At 43.1% G+C, this 18,028-nt stretch overlaps 1 protein-coding gene across 1 annotated transcript in view; it reads right to left on the reverse strand.

Moving 5' to 3' along the window:
* The window catches only part of NCS1 (neuronal calcium sensor 1), a 96,173-nt gene extending 90,720 nt beyond the window's left edge, over positions 1-5,453 (reverse strand). Inside the window, exon 1 of the mRNA XM_020973563.2 lies at positions 4,913-5,453. Coding sequence (XP_020829222.1) covers positions 4,913-4,976 — 64 coding nt within the window. The 5' untranslated portion in view covers positions 4,977-5,453. The remainder of the gene's footprint in view (positions 1-4,912) is intronic.
* Between the last annotated feature and the right edge of the window lie 12,575 nt (positions 5,454-18,028).

Here is an 18,028-nt window from a genome sequence, read left to right on the forward strand (position 1 = left end):
TCCCTCATTAGACTGTGAGGTCCTTAAGAGCATGGGCTGTCATTTACCTTTGTTTGTATCTCTAGCACTTAACACAGTGCCTGGCACATAGTAGGCACTTAATAAATGCTAGTTGAGGCTACAGGGGCTATGTTTAAGGGGCTCCTAGTCATGGCTAGCAGAGAGGATTCCCTGTAGATGCTTATCCAGACCTCACTCACCCACCCAGTACCTCAGGTAATGGGCTTGGCCACTAGCAGGAGCCCTTCCTATGAAGATGGAATGTTTCCCTAATAGTACAGGAATAAAGTTTAGAGCTTGAAGAAAGCTGAAACATAACCAGGGGTGGGGAACCTGTGGCCTTGAGGTCACAGGTTCCCAACTCCTGAAGTCCAACCCCTGAATTTTCAGATACAGACAGATGCAAAGGCTGGGAAGGAGAAAGAGGCTAGCTCAAGTAGTATCCCACATACCAAGTAGCAGAGCTGAGACTTGAACCCAGGTCTTCTGGTGCCAGATCCAGTGCTCTTTCTACCAAATTCCAAATTCTATCAAATTTCTTCCCAAGCCAAACAGTTTTGCCAATTAGTGGCAAGAAATTAGGCCAAGTCTCAGAGAAACTGAGCTTCAAGAAAGGCAAAAAATTGCTTGGTATGGAAAATATGACTGTGTCCCTTCACCAGTTCTTTAGCCTTTTTTTAGGTTTCTCCTAAACATCAGCTATGCCAGGGAGGCCAGAGTTGTCACTATGGGCCGATTTAAAAACAAAAGGACTGTATCTGCAAAACTAGCATCAGGCATATAGGTTTCATGCAGCAAGTATTGTACTATGTTGGATTCAGCTGTGGGAAAGGAGGGAAGGACCTACACAGCTGGAACTTTTATCTAAACCAGGGGATTCTTAATTTTTTGTGTCACAGACCCCTTTGCAAGACTAGTGAAGACTACAGACCCCTTCTCAGAAAAAACAGTTTCTTGCCTACATTCATAATAGGAGATGCTAAATTTCAGGTAGAGGTTGGTAGAAATTAACAAATTAAGATATAATTATTTTCACCATCCATATTCTTAGATCCCCTGAAATCTATCTATGGATCCCTTCAGGATCTGTTAAGAAACAGACTCCAGATTAAGAAACTCTGGTCTAAACTCCTGCCTGCTTGTAATTACTCTCTAGTTCCCTTGACCGTGCCCCATAATCTTCCAAATTCTACTCAGCCATCAAGTTAGGAATCTCTAAAAAGAAGAAAGTAGAAAAGAGTATAGGTTGGATTGATGCTGAAACATATTTCTCTCTATGGCTACAGAATACTGCACATACTGCGTAACATTACTGATGTATCATTTGGTTTTTCTTAGTTATTTCTCTTTGTTATTGTTACAAAAGCAGATTCTGTGGGGATGCTATTAATAAGAATCATATTAACTGACCTTTTAATTTTTTAATGTTTTAAGATTTTTGAAACACTTTATGCATACAATGAATCATTTGAACATTATAACTATACTGTAAGGCGCATGTTATAGGTCTTAACAATCCCATTTTACAGATAAGAAAATGAGACCCAGAAAGATTATGTGACTTGTCCATAGTCATACAACTACTAAGAGTCATAGTGGTAATCTGAATCAGGTCCTCTTGATTCCAAGTCCAATAGTCTATTATAGAGACAATTACATTTTAAAAAGGCATCGAGAAAACATTAAAAATTAAATTAGATTAAAAGTCTGTGTTGAGGTCTTGCCAGGGAAGCAGCTGAAAGAGATGGCAGGCTATTGTGAGGGTTCCCAGAGCAAACCTTTGATTTCTCCTTCTGGATCGTATACTGTGGGGTGAGATGGTAAGAGACACATTGTAATGGCGATAAGACATAACCCATCTTCGTAAATACCCCTCACCAGCTACAAGCAGCAAAAGTGACCCCATTTCTTACCCCTGACCCAGAATCCCTGAGATTTGAAGGGCAGCCCTCAGTCAGACAATATTATCAAATATAACTAACTTTCCTAATAGGACAAAAAGCTAGAGTTTCTCTTTGACCTAAGGAGGAGAATATATACTGACGGTACATTATGGGGGGGGGGGAGAAACTGAGGATTAAATGCTAACTCTGACATTTACTAGCTCTGTGACCTTGGGCAAGTCATCTAACCACTCTGGGCCTCAGTTTCCTAATATGTAAAATGAAAGAATTGGACTACATGTGCTGTAAGGTCCCTTCTAACTCTAAACCTTATGATCTTGCTTCTTCCCAGATCAAAAATGTTCCATATCTCTGAAGGCCTTTAAAAATAGGATTAAAAAAAAATAGGATTGGATCTCTTCCAGCAGAGAGGCGGGCTTATTCGGTGGATTCTCCTCAAATACCTGTTGACTTGACTTCTTTATGAGTAGATTTTGATAGGAAAATGGAAAAGAAGTTCAATCCAAGTCTCATCCTGCCACGACTCCATATGTTATTCACAATGAACTGTTCTAACGCCATCTAATAATTAAACTAAAAATTAAGAAAGGAAAAAGCTGAGTGGTGTAGAGGAAAAAACAATGGATTTGGGATCAGAGGACCTAGATTTGAATCCAGACTACATCTCTTACTAAGGTAAGAACAGGGGCAAACCATACCCCTCACAGGGCCTCAATTTGCTTTGAGAATCAATGAGATAACATGTAAATAAAAAGTGCAGGGCAAACCTCAAAGCACTAGGTAAATACTAAGCTATTGTTATTTAAATGAGAGGGTTGAATTAGATAATCCCTGAATTCCCTTACGGTTAAACAGTTATAATCCCATGGATTCTTGAATTCTGGACATTATTTCCATGGACTTTTCATAATAAATAGGGACCACCTCACAGTTCCCCAATCATTGGGCTCTTTGCCCTGGGCACTTTGAAAGAAACCAGCTTAATAGAAGTACCCAGGTTACAAGAGGGATGACCTGAATTCCAGCAGTCTTTGGCTGATGGGAGCCATTTTCCCCTAAAGGGGGGAGGGATCTAGAAAAGTCAGCCAGAATTGTCACCCCCCAGTGGAGGCTCCACATCCAACCAGAGTTTGAAGCTCTCCGGAGATGTTGAGAGCGAGCAACCGGGCTAAAAGAGACTTTTTCATATACTACTATATGCCACAAATCTTTGGCCTACATCAACCATACCACTCATCCTTTATCCAAAAGGGCAGACTGGAGATGTTAAAAGGAAGTTCAGTCTCTCACCCACTCTGGAACACATTAGCCAAGGACACAGCTCTTAGCCTTTTGTTCCCTCTATCCACCAACAAACTAAACACTAGGATTTCAATTTTGGGATAATCTCACCCAATGGAAGCTCTAGGGACTAAGGACCATAGAAATGGCTAGAGTAAGCTCTGTTCAACAGGCAATCTAGGGCTAGAACCTGACCCTTTGTTCTCTGAGTACCTAGGCTTGGCTAAAAGGGGGTGGAGGCTGGGTATGGGCTCACAGTGCCATACTGCCCAGCAGCCTGATTGAGCAGTGAAGAGAGTTAGGGTTGTGCAATGCACCACGGTGCCTGCCTGCCTGACTCTCCTCCCTGAACCTGAAGGATGTTAATCTCTTGCCTTCTGGATTGTGGGGGGGGGGGGGAGAGGAGTGGATGGAAGCAGCACTGCAGTGGTGAGTGAGAATGACACCCAGGTGTTCCATTCCTGCTATTCCTGCACAAAGTGCTGGAAATGTGCAATGCCAAGTTGCCATTAACCTTTCAAATGCCAAGACATTTAGCCTGCAAATCATGTCTATAAGGGGTAGGAAGGTATGGAAAGGTTATGAATTGAGGGACAGAAATAGGGACTCACTAGGGGAGACTGGAAAGTTTGAAAGTCATTCAAGGGATGAAGAAGGTATGAAGAGACACAAGCAGACTAAACCTCGAGAGTGGAGGATAGAATTGACAAGTTCTTCCCCTCTCCTCTCCCAGTTCTTCGTACTTTTATTTTTAATGCTAAGGGATAAGGGCGGGGGGGGGGGGACACGAGTTAATGAGGAATTCTCCCTGAAAATTAACCAGTCAACAAGGAATTTTCCCACTCAGCAGGCTGAGCTCCCTCCTTTCTCTCCCCTCCCCCCCACATACTCCTGGGGTGGGGAGGGGGGAGTGGGAATCGGCTCACCTTGCCAGTACGTGGTGATGCATGAATCATCTACCCTCTAGAGCTACTCCCAAATTGAATACCTATTTGCCAGGGTCACCAGCTTGGTGCTGCCAGGAGCCCCTCTACGTGAGAAAGTCCTCCTCCCACCCCACCCCGTTTCTCTCCGCAATCCACGCTGTCACAACAGCACCAATAATCTAGTTATTAGGAAGCTACTTTACAAAAGCAAAGAGGGCCTTTTAGGACACACTATGCCCAGGCCTGAGGTGTGGGGAGTGCTGAGGGAAGCGTGATGGGGAAAACTAAGACATATAGAAGGAAGCACAAAAATACATCTGACAGCAATAGCACATGGCCCAACCCTGGTCAGAGCTGCGGGGCAGGATCGGACTTTAGAACAATGGGGCCAGGTGTGAACGCCGCAAGCCGGAGAGACAGATGCCCCTACAGCTCAGTTCCTAAATCACAGCAGCTTGATAAGGGTAGGGATTCAAGTGAAGAGACCAGGTAAGAAACTGAGGAAGGATGAGGGGCAAGATAAAAGGGAGGATGGCAAAGAGCTGCGTGGGGAGGGGAATAGATAAGGATGGGAGGAGAGGAAAAGGGAAGGAGGACGGGATGGGGGATGGGGCAAAAATGGGGGAGAAGAGGTAAGAGGAGGGAGGAGGAGAAAAGGGAAAAGAGGAGGAAAAGGAAGGAAGACGGATAGGGAAGGGAGAAGAAAAGATAGGGGAATGGGGAAGGGACGGGGAGGGGAAGAGATATGGGAACGGGTGAAAGGGGGTTGGGGAAAGAGGAGGGAAGACCCTCAATACTCACAGTAAGTCTTCCTGGTCAGTTCTTCTACCACTTCAGGCTTTAACTTGCTGTTGGATTTCCCCATCCTCTGCAGCCACGTCCCCCGCCGGGCCCGAACCGACTAGGGCATAAACCCCGGAGCGGCTCCGGGCCCAGCCGGCTCTCCCCTGTCCCGCCGCGGGGTCTTGTCCTAGGCGGCCCTGCACCGGTTCGGAGCAAGGGACCGGCAGGCGGAGACAAGGACAGGGGTAGGGAGGGGGGGCTCTAGGGTGTCTTTGTCTCCAGCTCTCTCGGTCCTGGACCGAGGTCCTAGCTCGCTGAGCACTGCGCTCCTTGGGCTCCTGGAGGAACTCCGACTGAGGCCGGGAGCAGAGATCTGGAAAGGCTTTTACATCCCCAGCCCGCGGGGAGCTGGCTCCGCAGGCCCGGGGGCGGTAGCCTTAGTCCCTCCCCACCTACAGTTCCCAAATCCTGCCGCCCGCCCGCCGGGCTCTGCTCAGTGAGCTGGCTCTTGGAGGAGGCCCGGAGGCGCGGGGGCGCGGGGCTGCGGAGCCGCTCTCTTCTTCCTCCTCCTCCTCCTCCTCCTCCTCCTCCTCCTCCTCCTCCTCCTCCTCCTCCTCTCCTCCTCCTCCTCTCCTCCTCCTCCTCCTCCTCCTCCTCCTCCTCCTCCTTCTCCTCCTCCTCCAAGGGAGCTCTGTTGCTCTGGTTGTCCCTGGTTACTGGACTCCCTAGCACATGCTCCTTACGGCGGGCCCTCTCTACCCCTCTCTCTCTCTCTCTCTCTCTCACTCTCTTTCTTCCTCCCTCGCCGCCTTTACCAGCTAGTCCAGGCTTTGCTGCCGCCTAGAAGGAGGTGTTAACCCTAAGCCGTCAGTCAGCGCGGCTGCTCCGAGATGGCAGGGCGGGGTCCTTTCCCCTTCTCTCTACCTACTTATTGCCCCACTTCTCCCCTCCTCCTCCCCACCCACTCGCCCCTTTCATTTCCTCCCCTCATTCCTACCCATCCACTAGATTCCTTCTTTCTCTCCCTTCCTTCCCTTTGCACCACCTCTTCTCCTTTTTCCTGCTCATTCCTCTCTCCAGTCTCCTCCTTCTACTTTTTCTTTTCTTCCCCTGTGGCGTAATGACGAGTCAGGATTTGCAGTCTGGAAGACCTGAGTTCAAATGTCATTTTAGACACTAGCTGTGTGACCCTGGGCAAGACTCTAGCCACTTTACCTCTCTGGTGTTTCCCAGTCTGTAAATTTGGGGTGGGGTTGGGGGAACCGTTAAACACGATGGCCTCTAAGGTTAATAAGGTCCCTCCCAGCTCTAAATTTATGATCTTTTGATCTCCCTTTTCTCCCCTTCTCCCTTCTATCCTTCCTCTTCCCTCCTCCTCTAATAAAAAGACACCTCTCCCCCCTTTCTCCTAGTAGGTTAAGATCTTCTGACACTTACTAGTTGTCATAACTAATAGGCAAATCACATTTTGGTTCCACAGTAGAGTGGGGATCATAGCTGCATCTGTTTCACCATTGTAAACCTTAAAAACATGTAGGAAGGTAAATTGTTATTCCTTCCTCTTCTGCTCTTCTCTTCTTAATTCCCATCCCTCCACAGCTCCTGGGGAAGGATTGGGGAAGGTCAATCTCTGAGATAATTTTATGTCACTTTGCCCCATCTCTAGATAAATGTTCTTTCCTGGCTTACCTAAATGTTTCTGGGAAAGAGAAATCAGGAATCCCATAAGAGGCTAAGGAGATACTCCCCTCCCACCTCCCACTCCCAAATTCAGTCCAAGGTTACCCTTGCCAGACTGAAGCAATCATCCTCCATTCTCAATGCCAGTTTTGGTGTCTATCTCTCCACACACACTCCCTTAAACTGAGGCCTGACTCTTCAGTCACTGTATCTCTAGGTGGAATATCTCACCTGTGGAGAGGCTTGGAGCTTATGGTTAGTCAGGAAGGTAGCAATAGACAACAAATGACTGGAGAATACTTACAAATCATCACATCAATGAATGGAAATAATAAATAGGCTCATAGACTTAGAGCTGCAAGAAATCTTAGTGGTAATTTTGTTCCACTCTTTGGCTTTACAGATAATGAGAGCTTTTATAGAGTGCTTTAAGCAGGCGCTAGGTGGTGCACTGGTCCTGGAATCGGGAAGACTTTTTTTCTAAGTTCAAATCTGGCCTCAGACCCTTATTAGCTGTGTGATCCTGGGCAAGTCACTTTACCCTGTTTGCCTCAGTTTCCTCATCTCTAAAATGAGCTGGAGAAGGAAATGGCAAACCACTCCAGTATCTTTGCCAAGAAAACCCCAAATGGGGTCACAAAGAGTCAGATATTATTTTCAAGTGTGTTAGAGATTAGAAATGGAGATGTAAATGGACACTAACAAAGGACTCCTGCTATGTTAATGAAAACATGCTCAACATTGACATCTGGCAGGAACAATATTTATTTTGCCCATTAATCACCAAGAATCCCCTAAAAACTGTGGTGAAGATGGAATTCTTAAAAATAGATCAATGACTGATTTTTAAAAAGCAACTAACTGAGATCATGTGTCTTACAGGCAGTCTAGCGACAGAAAGCATATTAGGCCTTTGGTTTCTTCGTCCTTAAAATCAGTTTAATACTTAAGCTATCTACCTAGCAGGTCCATAGCAAAGATCAAGCAAAATGATCTATAGAATACTTCAAAGAGTCATATAAATAAAAGCTATTGCAATGTTAGGTAAAAGATGCTTTAAAACCCTTCTGGAGAGGTATTCTCTTGGACCAACTTTACGAAAATGCAAACATCTCTAGCAGCCATCCTTATATACAAACATTATTAAGGTGACAAAATGGGAAAACACAGAGAGGAATATCTGTCCCAGGGACATATCAACTCCCTCTGGGAATGTGCAGTGACTGGAAAGATGCCAACTGGAATTCAAAGCTCAGTAGGGGAAAGAGTGGTCCGACTTCTCCTGGGATGAGGGAAGAAAAACACAATCCACTCTCACAGTGAAACCACCTAGTTGAAATTTCTCTGTTGAAAAAAGGCATGTGAAGACATGTGTCATAGCCATCTAGGTCCCCTTTGTTCTGATTTGGGACATACTATGATGCATGAAGTCCAACCAGGAGCTGCTCCATTCTGCTAGAACCACAGACTGACCTGAGTGGCTCCTGAATATATATATATATATGTATATATGTGTGTGTATCTATCTATCTATCTATAGGTATATGTATATATGTATGTATGTATATATGTATGTGTATATACATATATATACATATACATACATGCATATATATACACACATATATAACCTACACTGTTCTGTCACTGATAGCTATCATCCCATATTTCTCTTCCATTTTGTGGCTAACTCCTTGAGAAAATCATCTTTACTTCATGCCTCCTCCTCCTCCTCTCCTCTTCTTCCCTTTGTGAATCTGCAGTATGGCTTTCTGACCTTATCATTCAACTGAAACTGCTTACTCTAAAGTTACTAATGATTTCTTAATTGCCAAATCTAATGGCCATTTTTCAGTCCCCAACCTTCTTGACTTCTCTGCAGCTTTTGACACTATCAGTCATCCTTTTCCTTAATATTCTCTTCTTTCCAGGTTTTCTTGACACTAACTTCTCCTGGATCTCCTCATCCTTGACTGACCGCTTGTTCTCAGTCTCCTTTGTCCATTAATCCAAACATCTCTAGCAACCATCCTTATATACAAACATACTTATTAAGGTGATAAAGTGGGAAAACACAGAGAGGAATATCTGTCCCAGACATGTGTGAGCCCCAAGGTTCTGTCCAGGGCCTTCTCCTCTTTGCCCTCTATACCATTTTACTTGGTGATCTCATCAGTATCCATGGATTCAATTATCATCTCTATGTTGATGATTTCCAGTTCTATTTATCCAGTCCTAACCTCTCTTCTGATGCCCAGTCTAACATCTCCAACTGCTTATTGGACATCTCAAAAAAGGATATCCCATAAATATCTTAAACTCAACATGTCCAAAACTGAATTCGTTATATTTCCCTCCCAAACCCTTTCCCCTTTCCAGTTTCCCTTTTCCTGTAAAGGGCACCACCATCCTCCCAGCAACCCAGACTCACAACCTACATATCTTCCCTCTCAACTCTTCCCTTATTCCCACTCCTCACATCTAATCTAGTGCCAGTTCCTGTTGATTCTATCTTTATAACATCTCTTACATCTGCTCCCTTCTCTCCTCTGACCCTGACTCCACCTTGGTGACGATTTTTGTCATTTCGTGCCTAGACTATTACAATAGCCGGCTTATTGGCTAGAGTTCCCCACTCCAGTCTAACCTCCATTCAGCTGCCAGATTGATCATCCTATAGAACATCTCATCATACCACCACATCACCACTGTTTGCACCCTACTCTCCACCTGCCCCCACTTGCCCTGCCATCAATTCAACCAACAAACTCCAATGGCTCCCTATCATCTCCAGGATCAAATATTAAATCCTCCATTTAGCTTTTAAAGTACTTCATAACCTGTTCCACTCCTGCCTTTCCAGTCTTCTTATACTTTACCCAAACATATTCCACAATTCAGTGACACTGACCTCTTTGCTCTTCCTACTCAAATAACCCAGTCATATCTGTTCCCTGCCCTCCCTGATCTCCCTCAACGTTACTGTCTTCTCTCTGTTGATTATCCTCCATTTATCCTATATTTAGCTCGTTTGTACATGGTTGTTCACATGTTGTCTCCTGTATTAGACTGTGAGCTCCTTGAGAATATGGATTTTTTTTCTGCCTTTAACACAACGCCTGGCATATAGTAGATGCTTAACAAATGCTTGTTGATATGCCTAAAGGACTATAAAACTGCATACCCTTTGATCAAGCTATACCACTAATAGGTCTGGATCCCAAAGAGATCATAAAAAAAGAAAAAGGACCCACATATTCAAAAATATTTATAGCAGCTCTTTTTGTGGTGGCAAAGAATTGGAAATTGAGGGGATGCCCATCAATTGGGGAATGGCTGAACAAGTTGTGGTATATGAATGTAATGGAATACTACTGTGCTATAAGAAATGATGAGTAAGCAGATTTCAGAAAAACCTGGAAAGGCTTGTACGGACTGATGCTGAGTGAAGTGAGCAGAATCAGAACACTGTACACAGTAACAGCAACATTATGCAATAAGCAACTGTGATAGACTTAGCTCTTCTCCGCAATACAATGATCTAAGACAATTCCAAAAGACTCATGATGGAAAATGTTATCCACATCCAGAGAAAGGACTATGGAGTCTGAATGCAGATCCAAGCATACTATTTTCTCTCTTTTTTTTCTTTCTCATGATTTTTATCTTCTGTTCTGATTCTTCTTTCACAACATGACTAATATGGAAATATGTTTAATGTGATTGTACATGTATAGCCTATATCAGATTGCTTGCTATTTTGGGGAGGGAGAAGGGGAGGGAAGAGAAAAAATTTGGAACTCAAAATCTTATAAAAGTGAATGATGAAAACAAAAATTAATTAATTAATTAAAGACAGCAGGAGCAGCTAGGTGGCACAGTGGATAGAGCACCAGACCTGGATTCAGGGGGACCTGAATTTAATCTGGCCTCAGACACATAACACTTACTAGCTGTGTGACTCTGGGCAAGTCACTTAACCCCATTGCCTAGCCAAAAAAGAAAAAAACCCAGGAAAAATAAATGCTTATCGAACAGGACTGAGTAGAAGAAAATGGAGCTCTTAGCAAATACATCAAACTAGGGTAAGCAGACCTCAGGTTTCTTGGAGTATATCAATCAGGAGTAAGCCATGTATGGATGCACATTAGGGTTGGTAAAATTCTTAGGGTTACACTGATGGATTTGGCAGTCACCCTAGTTACTTAATAATAACTGGTGTGTGTTAAGTGCTTTCCTTATTTTATCTCACTTGTCTTCACCTATGAAGTAGGTGCCATTATCAGCCTAATTTTATGGATAAAGAAAGGCTAGGCCCAAAGAGGTTAAGTGGCTTGCCTAGGCTCACACAGCAAGCAAGTATCTGAGGCAAGGATCAAACCCAGGGCTTCCTGATTCCAGGTCCAGCAATCTACAGCTATGTCATGCTGATTTTCCGTAGTCTCCTCATGCCAATGTCTTAATTTCTTTCTTTTTTTTTAAACCCCCAATTTATTTTTTATTTGTTTAATATAAATTTATTTATTTTTAGTTCAATATTTACTTCCACAAGATTTTGAGTTCCAAATTTTCACCCCATCTCACCCCTCCCCCCACCCCAAGATGGCATGCATTCTGAATATCCCTTCCCCTAGTCTGTCCTCTTTCTCTATCTCTCCCCCCTTCTCTTATCCCCTTCCCCTTCTATCTTCCTGTAGGGCAGGATAGACTTCAGTACCCCATTTCCTGTATTTCTTATTTCCCAGTAGCATGTGAAAACATTTTTTTTAAACATATGTTTTTAAAACTTTAGGTTTCAAATTTTCTCCCTTCCTCCCTCCCCACCCACCCTCATTGAAAAGGCAAGCATCTCAATATAGGTTTACATGTGCAGTTATGCAAAACACTTCCATAGTAGACATGTTGTGAAAAACTAACTCTATTTCCCTTAATCCTATCCTGCCCTCCCATTTATTCTATTCTTTCTTTTGACCCTGTCCCTCCTCAGAAGTATTTACTTCTGATTATCCCCTTTCCCAATCTGTCCTCCTCTCTATCATCCCCTGCTCTCTTGTCCCCTTCTCCCCCTATTTTCCTGTAGGGTAAGACAGATTTCCATACCCAATTGAATGTGTATGTTATTCCCTCCTTAAGCCAAATCCTATGAGAATAAGATTCACTCATTCCCTCTCACCTTCCCCGTTTCCCCTCCACTGTAAGAGACTTTTCTTTTCAGTTTTTTTTTGTGAGATAATTTACCCCATTCTACCTCTCCCTTTCTTCTTCTCTGAGTATAATCCTCTCTCATCCCTTAATTTTATTCTCCAGATATGACCCTTAATCTTCAACTCACCCTGTGCCCTCTATCTATCTATCTATCTATCTATATACATACATATAATTTTTTTTCCTCCAACTACCCTAATACTGACAAAGGTCTCATGAGTTATAAATATCATCTTTCCATGCAGGAATGTAAACAGTTCAATCTTAATAAGTCTCTTATGATTTCTCTTTCCTGTTTACCTCTTCATGTTCCACTTGAGTCTGTATTTGAAAGTCAAATTTTCTATTCAGCTCTGGTCTTTTCATCAAGAATGCTTGAAAGTCCTCTATTTCACTGAATGACCATTTTTTCCCCTGAAGGATTATACTCAGTTTTGCTGGGTAGGTGATTCTTGGTTGTAATCCTATCTCCTTTGCCCTCTGGAATATTATATTCCATGCCCTGTGGTCCTTTAATGTAGAAGCTGCTAAATCTTGTGTTATCCTGATTGTGTTTCCACAGTACTTGAATTGTTTCTTCTGGCAGCTTGTAATATTTTCTCCTTGACCTGGGAACTCTGGAATTTGGCTACAATATTCCTAGGAGTTTTCCTTTGGGGATCTCTTTCAGGAGGAGATCTGTGGATTCTTTCAATTTCTATTTTGCCCTCTGGTTCTATATCAGGGCAGTTTTCCTTGATAATTTCTTGAAAGATGATGTCTAGGCTCTTTTTTTGATCATGGCTTTCAGATAGTCCAATAATTTTTAAATTCTCTCTCCTGGATCTATTTTCCAGGTCAGTTGTTTTTCCAATGAGATATTTCACATTGTTTTCTAATTTTTCATTCTTTTGGATTTGTTTTACAGTGTCTTGATTTCTCATAAAGTCACTAGCTTCCAATTGCTCTATTCTAATTTTTAAGGAAGTATTTTCTTCAGTAATCTTTTGGACTTCCTTTTCCATTTGGCCAATTTTTCTTTTTAGGGCATTTTCTCCTCATTGGCTTTTTGGACCTCTTTTGCCATTTGGGTTAGGCTATTTTTTAAGGTGTTATTTTCTTCAGTATTTTTTTGGGTCTCCTTTAGCAAGCTGTTGACTTGTTTTTCATGATTTTCTTGCATCACTCTCATTTCTCTTCCCAGTTTTTCCTCTACTTCCCTTACTTGCTTCTCAAAATCCCTTTTGAGCTCTTCCAAGGCCTGGGACTGATTCTATTTTTAAGGAGCTTTGACTTTGTTGTCTTCTTCTGGTTGTATATTTTGATCTTCTTTTTCACCAAAGTAAGATAATATAGTCTGACTCTTTTTGTGCTGCTTGCTCATGATCCCAGCCAATTACTTGAGTTTTAAACTCTAAAAAGTCTGCTTCCAATGTGGAGAATGTACTGTCCCAAGCTTCAGGGGTTTGTACAGCTGTTTTCAGAGATACTTGTAGGGACCTGTAAATTTTCAGTTCTTCCAAGGTGGTATGATAAGGGGGAGGTGTTTACTCCTTTCCTGGCCTGTGACCACAAGTACTCCTTTTTGTCCTGTAACTGTGAGGATGGTTTCCTCTGCACAGCCACTACAAGCTCCACCATGCCAGCATTCCTCCTCACCCCAGGACCCCAGTCCAGAACTGTGACCCAGATCCAAACACAGGCAAAGGAAGAGATTCCTGCCTCAGCACTGGCAAGGAGATCCCTGCAATCCCTCTCTGATCAGCCACTGGATTCCCCCTCAGCCTATGGGCCAGAAGCTCAGGAGGCAGCTGCCCCGCTCAGGGCCACACTATTGGGGAATGGAGCTGAGACTCCGCGTTCCTCTCTCAGCACCGCAGAAACAGAATTTTCCCACTGACCTTCTAAGTTGTCTTTGGCATTTGTGGATTGAGGAGTCTGGAAGCCGCCACAGCTGCCTGCGATTCAGTCCTCTGAGGCCTGTTCCAGGTTTGCTGCGGCCTGCACGCTCCTCTTCCAGCCCAATGGGATATCCTTTCTGATCAATCATCCAGGTTGTCTTGGCCTGGAAATTTGTTTCACTCTGTCTTTTTGTGGGTTCTGCTGCTTTAGAATTTGTTTAGAGCCATTTTTAATGAGTATTTGGAGGGGTTTGGGGGAGAGCTCAAGGAAGTCACTGCTTCCACTCCGCATCTTGGCTCCACCCCCCAATGTCTTAATTTCTTTAAGTACTTAGAAGTCATTTACCCAAAATTCACAGAATCACTGGACATCAGAGTGGAAGTGATCTTAGAGACAATCTAGACTATTTCCTGCATTCATGACAGCTGGGAAACTGAAACCTAAGAAAACCTGTTCATTACCATACCTTGGACAGAGATATTATTTCTCCCCGCATCCATCAGCAGCTTTTTGCAAGGCCAGGTTGAAAAGGAAAGGAGAGGGAGATTGTCTTTCCTCCCTCTCCAAGTCTTACCCCCACACCCAGCACTGGCCTCCAACATTCCCTGCCAACTAGGTCTTTGAGACTTTGTTGAGTGGCATATGAAATTCAACTCAATAAACATTAATTAAGTGCCTGCTCTTTGCCAGGCACTGTGCTAAGAGCTAGAGATACAAATAATTTAAAAAAGAGTTTTTTATTATAGATTAACACATAGCATTTGTTTCTATGGTGCTTTTAAGATTTGAGATGCACTTTTTTTTACAATAAGGTAGCATAATCATTTTTATCTCCATTTTACAGGTGAGAAAACTGAAGTTTAAACAGAGAAGTAACCTACTCCCCATCACACAGGTGGTAAGGATAAAAGAAGCTGATACTGGAAGTAAGGGGAACTGATACTTCCTGGAACTCAGCACTCTTTCCATGTAGAGGCAAAGGAATATTTCCTTTTCCAGGAATAAGTTGCTAGGCAGGTGAACAGGTGAAACTTTAGCAGGAGGAATATAAAAATCCATTTATACATGAAGTTATGTGAGTCCTTTTGTGTTGTTTGGCTGAGGCTATGCCCATTCAGTGATTAAGGCTTAATAAGAAATGAGGCTAAGAATGACCTCTTAAAAAAATAATAATAAAAATTTAAAAAAGATCTTGGAGGGGAAGACCCTCAGGGTTTCTGGTCATAACAGAAACAATTGTTATTTACATACATTCTGAGCCAATCAGGGCCCAAACAATGACCAAGTAGGGCTTAGCCGGGGACTTATTGTTGGCCAATCTAGGAGAGGCAGAGTGATTTGGGGTTAAGGCTGGTCTTTAAGAGAAAAACTAAAAATTAAAAAAAGTTTCAAAGATTAAAATTTACTTTCCCTTTGGACAGAACATCTGCTGGTAAGGGGGTGATACCCTATGTGGAAAGAGGGAAAGAAAGAAAGAAAGAAAGAAAGAAAGAAAGAAAGAAAGAAAGAAAGAAAGAAAGAAAGAAAGAAGAGAGAAAGCAAGAAAGAAAAGAAGAGAAAAAAGAAGAAAAGAAAAAGGAAGGGAAAGGAAGGAAGAAAGGGGAAGGAAGGAAGAAAAAGAAAGAAAAGAAAGAAGAAAGAAAGAAAGAAAGAAGAAAGAAAGAAAGAAAGAAAGAAAGAAAGAAAGAAAGAAAGAAAGGCCTTGAAAAGGCCAAAGTCCCCCACTGCATCTGAGGCTATCTCCAGTTGTCCTGATCCACATCTGGCCACTGGACCCAGATGGCTCCTGAGGAGAAAGCAAGGCTGGTGACTTTTCATAGCCCTCCCTCACTTAAATCCCATTCACTTGCATGTCATGACATCACCTCCCTGATGTCATGGTCTTCTTCAAGAACAAAGGACAAAACAGCAGCAGCACATAAGCCAGGTGTTGGTTTAAGGCACCACAACCAAAATCCTCTCTCCTCTGCTCTCCTTGGCTTCCTTGCCAAGGCTGGTGAGGCTTGGATCCAACACATCTTCCCAGGCTTCTTATGGGTTTACTCCCCATCCTGACATGAACTCCTCCATTCAGCCATGATGACTTCCTAGTTTTTCCTCACATGGACATCCCATTTCCCACCTCCTTGCTTTGCAGTGTCCCCCAGGATGCACTCCCTCTCTTTGCCTCCTCTGAGTTTCCTTTGAGGCTTAGTTTTCCTTAGTTTGAGGCTACTACCCGAAGCCTTCTCTGATCCCCCAGCTGCTAGTGCCTTCTCCCTCCCCCATTACCGTTCATTTATTTTGCAAGTATTTTGAAAGGCATCTTGACTGTGATGTAATGGATGGAGAGAGCTGGCCTCAGATTCTAGAATGCTGGGGTTCCGGACCTACCTCTGATACAACTTGGCAGTGTGACCCTGGGTAAGTCACTTACATCTATCTGTGCTCTAGGGCAAAGGTGTCAGATTCACAATACTCTCAAGTATGGCCTAGCTGGATTAAAATGTAATTGGGAAACGTTTAACAAAATAAATAAAAATATGATATGACATAGATAATGGTAATTTGTGGTTTTCTAAGTCAACATGTGGCTAGCAGGGATCCTTTTTATTTGAGTTTGAATTTCCTGCTTGATGGTGTGAAGACTATAAATTGCAGAGCAGCTGCTAATCTACCTTTGTAGAAGATGTTCCTCACCAGGAGCTATCCACATGGATGAAATCACAGGTTCAAATATAAACTGTATCTACATATATTGTATTTTTGCATACACTTCTACAATAGTAGCCAGCATTTATATAGCACTTTAAGGCCTGAAAAACACTTTATATGCTACCTCATTTGATCTTTAATAACCATGTGAAGTAGCTGCTATTATTATCCCCATTTTATAGATGAAGAAACTAAGGCTAAGAGATTAAGTGACTTGCCCCAGGTCACACAGCTAGTAAGTGTCTAAAGGCTGGTGGATTTGAACTCAGGTCTTCCTGACTCCAAGCCCAGTGCTCTATCCAACCAAGGGGTTAGATTAGATGGCCTCTACAGACTTAAGACCTATCTTTGAAAGTGTTTGAGTCTCTTTTGCTCATCTCTCCCAGGCTCTGGTATCTAATACTGATGTATGCAGTGTAATCATTAACAGGCGGGGCTCTATCCACTTCACCACCTAATTACCCCAAGGGGCTAAATTAGATGACCTCAACAGACACTAGACCTACATCTGAAAGTGTTTGAGTCTCTTTGGCACATCTTTCCCAGAATCCTGTGACCAGTACTGATGCGCGCAGTGTAATCATTAACTGTCTGGGGGACATTCTTATAACCCAGTGAGAGCCATACAAGGCTAGCAAGGTGACTGGTCCTCAGAGAAGGTTCTTCCTTAAAGAAGATTTAAAGTCACTGAGTACTTCCTGCCAGGCCTTTCTGTCTGAAGCATTAGAACATACAGACAAAATAGGGTAAAAATGAAAAATGAATGGATTCTTCCTTTCCTTCTCTTATTACCTATAGCACAGTCTGTACCATTTATTTGGCCCTTCATCATACTCCAATTGTTGGGAATTTTTTCCCCATATTGAGCTGAAACCAGTGCTCTTAAAATTTTGCATGCCAGTCTTCATTCTGCTCTCTGGGGCCAAGCAGAAAAAAATAAATCTCTCCTTTATATGCTTACCGCCACCAGCAAGACAGGAATCAAATGGGCTGGAGCTGTTGTTGGTCCTCAGACCAAATGAGTTCTCTGGAAGTGGTATATATGGGTTGTCTTGTGATGTAGTAATAATAACTAACATTTACATATTTACAGAGTGTTCAATATGTGTCGGGCACTGTGCTTAGCACTTTCCATTATCTCATTTGATCCTCACCACAACCTTGGGAGGTAGGTGCTATTATTATTCCCATTTTACAGATGCAAAAACTAAAGCAAACCTAAGTTAAGTTGGTTACTTGCCCAAGGCCACACAGCTAGTAAGAATCTGAAGCTGGGGTGCAGCAACAGCTGCTGCACCTTCTCTACATGGGGCAGCTATGTGGCACAGTGGATGGAGCACTGGCCCTGAAGGCAGGAGGATCTGAGTTCAAATCCGGCCTCAGGCTATACACTCAGCACTTTACTAGCTGTGTGACCTTGGGCAAGTCACTTAACCCCAACTGCCTATGCAAAAAAAAAAAATCTGAAGCTGGATTTGCATTCAGGTCTTCCTGACTCCAGGTCTGGTGCTATACCTACTTTGCCACCCAGCTGTAACAAGATCCTCTTGCCCAAGGATTTTAAGCGAAAGCTGGGCATGGTGAAGGGAATTCTTGTTCAGGTCTAGGTTAGCCTCTGAGATGCCTTCCAACTCTGAGGTTCTTTGGGTCTGTGAAAATTATACAAGTTTAGAC

This window comes from Phascolarctos cinereus, unplaced genomic scaffold (genome assembly GCF_003287225.1).
Source record: "Phascolarctos cinereus isolate Bilbo 61053 unplaced genomic scaffold, phaCin_HiC Scaffold_2;HRSCAF=192, whole genome shotgun sequence".
Lineage (NCBI taxonomy): Eukaryota > Metazoa > Chordata > Mammalia > Diprotodontia > Phascolarctidae > Phascolarctos > Phascolarctos cinereus.